The sequence below is a fragment of the Benincasa hispida genome, chromosome 6, assembly GCF_009727055.1.
Source record: "Benincasa hispida cultivar B227 chromosome 6, ASM972705v1, whole genome shotgun sequence".
NCBI lineage: Eukaryota > Viridiplantae > Streptophyta > Magnoliopsida > Cucurbitales > Cucurbitaceae > Benincasa > Benincasa hispida.
The window spans coordinates 24,080,358-24,088,818 of record NC_052354.1 but is presented as its reverse complement, the minus strand read 5'-3'; the positions used below and the strand labels follow the sequence as shown (position 1 = coordinate 24,088,818).

General features: G+C 41.5%; 1 protein-coding gene across 1 annotated transcript; it reads right to left on the bottom strand.

The window, feature by feature from the left end:
• Positions 1-2,594: 2,594 nt before the first annotated feature.
• Positions 2,595-2,960, bottom strand: LOC120079168 (nucleolar protein 58-like). The gene has a single exon (XM_039033339.1). It carries the CDS (start codon positions 2,958-2,960, stop codon positions 2,595-2,597), a length of 366 nt encoding a protein of 121 aa, XP_038889267.1.
• Between the last annotated feature and the right edge of the window lie 5,501 nt (positions 2,961-8,461).

Below are 8,461 nucleotides of genomic sequence, written 5' to 3'. Positions count from 1 at the left end.
AGCCTTTAGACATTCATAATACTTATCAAAAGATTATAAACACATAATGAAGAAGGTGAATGGCGGGTGCACGATGATAGACAGAAGATGAATAATGGATTATATCGAAACTACTAATATTTCTATTTTGAGTCTGATACATGATGAATGAAATAGAAGATATAAAGAACATGAAATACGTAGAAGGGTAGAAAGAGGACAATCAGGTGCCAATGTCTTGGTCACTGATTGATGAAGGTCTGCTGGCCAGTTGTGGATGAATGGATGGTGAGATGAGCTTCCCTCTCAGGCTGGCTCTTTCGGTAGCAGTGTCCTTGAATAGAGCTTCGCTCGGGGATAATGACTGATCGAACAGAGATTACACTTTTGGCCTTATCTCTTATTCTTCCCAAATCTAACTTGATAGCATTCAACTAAGCTCTTCTCTCTTTTTAATCTTGCAGCACTTCGCCCAGATCAAATAGTATATTTTTTTCATTGAATCCTCTGGGGTATTTATAGGCTTGACTCCGGCCAAGTGGTCCCCACTGCTGGTTTTGGGAATTTCGAAGATGGAGGGATTTTATTCCTTCTGTTATACAATCAGACCGTCAAATGTGCACAACCATTAGCTGCACACGTGTCATGATTTCCTATACTTGCATTGCTCATTCGCATCACTCAATCGTTGGTCTGTATGCGGCGTTTGTTTTTATAACCGCATGTGGTTGTCATAAGGATCGGGATCGACTATCACATTGCGTCATTTCTTTAATGAATGTATAATCGTTGATGTTCTATGTGTGCAATGGTGATAGGGATGCGTTGATGAAACTCTTTCAAGCCTTGGGGATAAGTGGTGACTTTTGTTTTCCTGCAAAATAGAGCAAATATTCGCCGTATTATCCATTTTTTGGCATTAGTGGATTTTCTTGCAAGCACTTGAAATTATTAACAAACTAAGTTAATTTACCTACAATCAGCGCATAGTACCTTACTTTTGGCTGCAATATCTAGATAAGGTGGCATAAATAACTTGTATTTCTACAAGTTATCAATGCGCCTGCGATGTTTCACCATCAACGGTTTGAGGTTGAGTAGAAGTGCCTTCACCTAAACTGTGTGGGTCATCAACATACAGTGATGGAGGAGAAAAATGCGGTGGAGATGGAGGAGAGGAAGATATTGCTGGGAGTGCGTTGGGTGAATCGAAAGCAAGGAGGAGATTTGTAAAGTTTTCAGGGAGTGGGGAAAGGGGTTTCACTGGTGGGCTTAGAGGGTGAATAACTAAAGGTAAGGGGTCCAAGAGTTTTGGTCTTGTGTTGATTGCTCTTGGACTTTTCCCTTGCCTTTGTCATCTTTGCGCTGTTTCTTTGGCTTTGGCTGCTGCGGCGCATTCAAATCGATAAAGGGCCGTTTAAGTGGAAACTCGGGGTAATGAGGAGAGTCCTTGAGAAGCATTATCAAGATCTTTGTGTTGATTAAACCATGGACTTTTGGCATTGGCTCCTCTTAAATACCTACACCCACAGAGAGGCATAAGCTTGAAACCGTCCATGGAAAGAAATACTGGCCTCTCACACGGCCCACAAAAACCTCAAATTTGCTTTGCGATTAGTTGGCCCACATCGATTGGAATACCGCACGCTATGCAATATGCGGCCATTACTCGATCCCTTGAAACTGTTATGTCATGCGATGTAGGGATGAGTCGCCTTTTCACCAAGTAAACCCAAAGACGCACTTTCGGAAGCAGTTTTTTGGACGCAAGGGTTTTAATGCCTTTCACAAATATTGACCATGGTTGCGTTAATATTCTCAGTGCATCCTCCATTTGCTCTTCTTCGGGATCATTAATAATTTTGTTATCCAGCGCATCCGGGATGTCCTTCATCTTATATAACTTGTTGATGTCCCTTGCGCTGAATGACACTATACACCCTTTCATGATCACCGCATCTTTGGTGCCATGAAGTCGTCCATTGTAAAAAGCTCTCACTACCGTTGAAATTATGATGAATGGGCACTATCTGAATGTCTCCCACCCATGCTCCAGCACAACACTTGTAATTAAATCTGGTAGTGGCTTTGATGTAGGAAAGAACCCCATTTCCATCATCATGTCATCATTTTCCTTCTTCTTTGATGGGCGCCGTTTGGTCAATACAAGCTCACTGCTTTCAACTTTCACTTTGGCCTTATCTTGTGCCAATGCAAGGCGGGATTTGTGTCTTTGTTTCCGTTCCCGTTCCTTATGCTGATCTTCTTCTTCCCTTCTTCATTCCACAACTTCTTTTTTTTTTATTCTCTCTAATGCGCTGCACATTTGCTTTGCGCTGTTTCTCCTTCTCTTCCTTCTTCTTCTTTTCTTCCTCTTCTTCTTCTCTCATTTCTTTTTCAAATTGCTCCGAGGCCAGCAATATGCATTGTTCATCCTCGAGCCTTTTTCTCTTTTCTTCTACCGAAATTGCGTTGTTACGACGCACTTCCTCATCTTGGAGTTTTCTTTTCAAATTGCCTGCTGCGATGATTTGTTGTGCTCGTAACATCTTTTCTTGTTTTTCCTCTTATTTTTTTTTTCTCCTTTCCTTCTCTTCTGTTAGACTTTCCCAAAATTATGGGTCGTTTGTTGACCCTTGCGGCACATTCTTCTTGTGACGTCGCTTTGGAGGGGTAATGTCCGAATCCTTTCGGTCTTCAGTCGCAACTGTCCTGATATGCGTTGATGCCTCTTGAGGTTGCGCTGATTCTTTTTCTTGCGTTGACACCTCCTCTTCCACCCTTGCGGTGGTGGATTCTCCATCAACATCCGGGCTTTCCGCCCTCTTCCTCTTTTCTTCCTTCTTCAGGCGCTTCTCTTCTCGCCTGTGCTCCCTCTTCTCACTCAACTTCTTTTCTTTCTTGTCCTTTTTTGGCAAGGCCTCTTCATCTTCTTCTGCCCGCTTACCTTTGTTTTTTCTTTTCTTATTCCCTTTAGCCATCTTAGGCTGCTTCTTCGCTTCTACCTCCTCCAAACGACCCTTATGGGTCTCTCATAGGATTTAGTTTGAACAATTTCCTTAGGATCCGAAATGGCCAGGGCGCTTCTCCGTGAAGCTTCCGCCATCTCCTCCTCCGAAGGCAAGGGCTGATTAACAACTCCAGGTTTGGGTAGCCCTCCTTCCTTTTCCATATTGCTTAGGATTCTCCCAAACACTTCTCTGTCGTCTCTTCTCTTCTTCTCGCTTTCTGATGAAAGTTCTGGGGGTGGGGCACTCTCTGTGCTTGGCCCGTCTCTGTTTTGGAGTAGTTTGGCTACGAAAATTTTTCGTCGAGGTTTTCCGACAATTCTTTGGATAGGCTTCGGCTAGGCGGCGAGGCGACGACTTGCTGCGAGGAATGCCGCCTCCCTTACGATGACTTGGGCTGGGGAAGGTGAAGAAGGTAGGAAAGATGAATGTGAGTACTGCTCGGCCATGGTTTTGGTGAGTGGAAGAGTCGGAAAAATTCTTTGGGTCTTAGGAAGAAATTTCAAAGGTTAGGTATGCAGGGGATTTGCTTAGGGTTTTCTTTTTTTGCAAAATATTCAAATAGACTTCCTCAGACGAAGGAGGAGGCAATTTATAGGTTGGGCCTTGATGGGCCCAACGCAAATTCTGCGTGGCAGGCTTCGAGGTACTTAAAAAGCCTGCCCTTCACGCTTCTTGCATTTATGAATTAGTAGAAAAGGACGTCCTTTCGTCTACTAAGTCATCATTTCCTTGGAAGTCTAAGTGATTGGACTACTCTCTTGCAAAAATAATTTCTCTTTTGTATTTTATTCGGACGGGCACAAGGTTAAAGATTAACGCAATGCATCCGTTAATGCAAATGCATATTTGCAGAGGAGGGACAACAACACATGCATTAGCGGAACACACCCCTCAACTCAACGTATTTCTGGAGGATAGGTGCACGGTATTTCTACTAGTGCAACACTACCGCGACATAGTGCGTTTTTGCTAAGGACGGGCACAAAATACACACGCACGCAACACACCCCTCAGTGCAATGCATTTGAGTAGTATGGACACAAAGTGTATCTTATCAGTGCAAGATGCACCCATCATTGCAATGCATACCAGATGTTTATTAAAGTTTATTATTATTTTATAATTTATTTATTTTCTAAGTTTTGTTTCATCAACAACGCAAGTCGATAAGAATTTGCGGTGTTCATTTTCTTTTAAGTCAATCATTCACACAGATTTTAGAACAATGCAACTAATGCAGAAAAGTAAGTAAATTGAACAAGGCATTGAAATAACGCAATTGAATTAAATTGAAAGTAAATTCATAAAGCAGTAAAGGCTATTTTAAGAAAGTAGTAAATAACGCGATGCAGAAAACAGTAAAGGAAAGCTATAAAGAAAGCAATTAAACATAGATTTTAGAGATGCAGATTGAAAGAAAAATTTCTCACGATTACCGCAATTCACACCCCTGCAGGCGGTCAAGCTTGCCTGTGCAATGTCATCAAGGATATTGTTCCTTCCCATGAGATCTCGGGGCTTCTAAGTTACTTGGCAGCATTCCCGGTGTTTTGTTGCGAAGCTTGGCTGCCAATTGCCCGACTTGGATCTCCAAGTTTCTTATTGAAGACTCCTATGACCGCATGATTGAGTCATCAGCAGGGACTCCAATGATGACGAATTCACAGAGGTATTCGATGAGGACGGTTGGTTATGCGGTTGCCTTTGATGACTCTGATTCTGATTCTGGTGAAAAGATGGAGGATTTCCTCGACTCCTTGAATTACTGTTCTGATGGTTACTTTGGCCCCTCTGGTTGTGATTCCTTCCCCAACTGAAGTTAGGGTGATTCTGCCAACCTGGATTGTAAGTGTTGCTGTAAGGGTTGTTTTGGATAGCAAACACTGACTATGAGTTCGATGGGCAAATTTCTGCAGCATGGCTCCCTCCGCATTGGACACAACTTATTGCGGCCACTTGCGTCGGCATATTGGGTTGTGCTAAACTTTGAGAGAGGGCACATTGATTAATTGTCATCGTTTGAAGGAGAGAGGTCACCGCGTCCATTTATGCAGCTAAGGTTGTCATTGTATTCGCTGGTACAATGGCATTTTCAGTTCTTCTTCTCTCGGGGCCTCTTCCCCCATACCCGTCATCCACCTAGTCATCCGTGTTTCGCGAAATTCGATCAAGGATGACCTTGGCTTCCGATTAGGTCTTATCCATAAATCCTCCCGCTGCGGAGCCATCAGCAACGGCTTGCATTGATCGATTCAGGCCGTTATAAAAAGTTTCCATCAGAACGCAATCGGGAATCCCGATATGCTGACAATTTTTCACCAATCTTCATGAACTGTTCCACCAACTGGTCCCATGACATGATTTCATTTGGCTCCAACGAATGAGCCCACCTCTTTGCCCCATCCTTCAGTGTGTATGGGAAGAGGTAAAGTCTAATTCCTTTAGGGGTGATGCCAGGGATGGAGAAAGTATTGCATATCTCCACAAAGCTAGCCAGATGGGCGTGCGGGTCTTCACCTTGTAGACCTCCAAATTGCCTCGCATTTTGTATCATCTGAAGCATGACCGACTTTATTTCAAATCATGCGTTCTCCTCAACCATTGGTTGTGAAATTTTGGGTGAGAAGTAGTAAAGATTCGGCGTTGTAGTTTCTCATAGGGATATTGCGGTCAGCAGCAAGAAATACAAGATCTTGCACTGGCTGATTGACCCCTATATTTCCTTTGGGCCTCTCGTTGTTGTTTGCCTATTTTACTCTTCTTCACCTGATTCTGTTCTGGCGTGCCCTTGCGCGAAAAGTACGCTCAATCTCTGGGTCAGCATCGAATTCTGGATCAGTTTCAGTACTCATAAACCGTCAGCCTACTTTTCGCGATAAACAGACAGTACAGTAGAGATCTGTCCTACAAAATAACATAAAAGTATTTAACACTAACCGTTACCAATCCCTGGTAACGACGCCATGAACTTGATGACTAAAATTTGAATTCTATCTTTATCTATTGATTATTATGTACTGTGATGATAGATATTATTCTACAAGCTCATGTTGCCATAAACTTGTGAGGATAAAAATGGAGTGTTATCTATCCATTGCGCTGATGAATGAATGAATGAATGGTGCTCTGTATGCGCTCAAGTGCTTTACGATAAAGACATTTTATGCGATACTACATTCTAAGTATATGCATTGATAGTGATATGCTCCTAGTATACGATGAAGTAGTGCGTGTCACAAGTTTCCTTGCGCTGAAACCAAGTATAATTCCAACGCAAGTTTCTCAAAATGATATGAGGTCGAACACTGGGATTGTTGTCGTTAAATGCGATATTAATGTGGTATATGCGATTGGTTCTTATAAAGAATAAAGAATTTTGGTTTGTGCAGAAATATAAATTGCGCTGAAATGAAATTGCGTTGAAAGTAAAATGCGTTGATAAAATAAATTCCTAAACTACTATGATACATGATATAGGATACAGGGGTCAAGGATTGGCTGTGAAGTTGTACAAAAGAATCTATGAATGCGATGACAAGTCTTATGAATGAAGCAGAAAGAGTAAGAGTAAAGAGTAAAAACATCACAAGTTCGTTCGCGTTAAGGATGCAACTAAGGTTCCGCTTTTCCTTGGCATACACCTTTCAGTGATCGGCTACGTTCCCATACGTCTATGGTGAAAGAGAGATGAACGTGATGAACGTAAGGTTGTTTCCATCTCTGGAAATAATTCTCACTTTAGTTAACGAATTCTTCCAACCTTATCTCGATAGACAGAATTACCTCTTCACTTCTGCTCTCACAGGTGAAGATGCCGTCGAGCATGCTTTAGCTAAACTTAATTGATTCCTTGACACAGATTGACTCACTTGTTTAATTATCGCTATTTACTCCAGGGATTAAGAATACATCATGGAGAAAATGGATGATAAATGTATGAAAAGAGACAAAAAGATGATAATAATGATGGTGATAACATTTAATTCTAAAATTAAGCATTTGATACATGTTTGTGAATGAAGGATTAAAGAAGATGAACACAGAAGATGAATTAGAGAATAGAAACAAATACGGAAAGAGTGTCAATTTCTTGACACAGATCTCGATCGGAGACTTGTGCTTGCCAGCGTATGGATATGGTGGAGAGGAAAGCTTCCCTCTCAAGCTTGCTTTCCCGGTAGAATTGACCTTTTGCACAAAGCTTCAGCTTCGGGAATCGGAAGAATTCTTTGCTCAGAGACTCCCCTTTCAGCCTTGTCTCATAGTTCTCTCGGATTTACTCTGTAAAGTCTCTTCAGACTAGCCTCTCTCCCAATATCAGTATCAGTATATGTATTAGCGAATTTGAGGAAGCTATTTATAGGCAAGACATTGGCTCTTTGAAATTGTGGTCCCTATTGTCTAATTATGGTAATTCCTACAATGGCGTAATGGAAAATTCCTTTCTGTTCCACGGTCAATCCGTCAGAATTGCACAACAAAAGCTGTACACTTGTCAGAATTGCTCCCGAATGCATTGCTCTCCACATCTTCGATCTATCACCGCATGCGGTATTGTTTTTTATTACCGCATGCGGTTGAAAGCCGTTGATCACTAAAGCTCTTGATCGATTTTTGCATGCGCCGTCATTGCTTGATCATCTCTTCGTTCTTGATTGATGGGCGCATGTGATGTAGATGCATTGTACATTTTGCCTTCGAGCCATTAACGCATGTGGTGACCTATTTCCTGCAAAACAGAGACTAAAACATTTTATTTCTCCATTGCAATGGTGTTAGTGGGTGCATTAACAACATTTCATAATTTTCGTATTTCTCAACCAATTCTTATACTATCGACGCAACTTTTCTCTTTTTTCGCCGCAATATCTAAATAAAACAATATAAATAACTTGTATTTCTACAAGTTATCAACCGTACTCAATGGCAGGAGTTCCCAACTCACTCAGGATTGAGGTTATGTTACCTATGGTCATCTTAGTGAAGTGAAGTCTCTATCATGAACGGTGTTATATAATGAGACGTTAACACTTCGTGGTCAGGTCTTATACAAACTCTTTGTATAGGACGCCCCTACTCGCATTTCCCTAACACGAATGATCAGGATCAGACTATCTGTGACAAATCACAACACTTGTGACCATTCCACAAAGTGGGCCGCATCTATAGCGTTACCAGGATAAGGTTTCCCTCCTATATCCATATACTACAGACCATTTTGGTTATCATTCAAGACATGATCCACTTGTATTTCATCACATATATGCTTGAGTTACATACAGATAACTAGGGATTTTATGTTTATTGGTTTGTGGTAAAGTAAATAAAACAATTAACCGAGCAAAATATAAGACGTGAAGTAAATATCATATATTAACAACTCAAGCGTTCGTACATAAATTTTACAAACTATAGGACACGAGACTTTAGGGCATCAACCCCAACAAGAAATCCTACCTCTATAGAGGAAA

Excerpts from the sequence above, each read along its gene's own strand:
- LOC120079168 (XM_039033339.1), bottom strand. The coding sequence starts at position 2,960 with ATGGCTAAAGGGAATAAGAAAAGAAAAAACAAAGGTAAGCGGGCAGAA.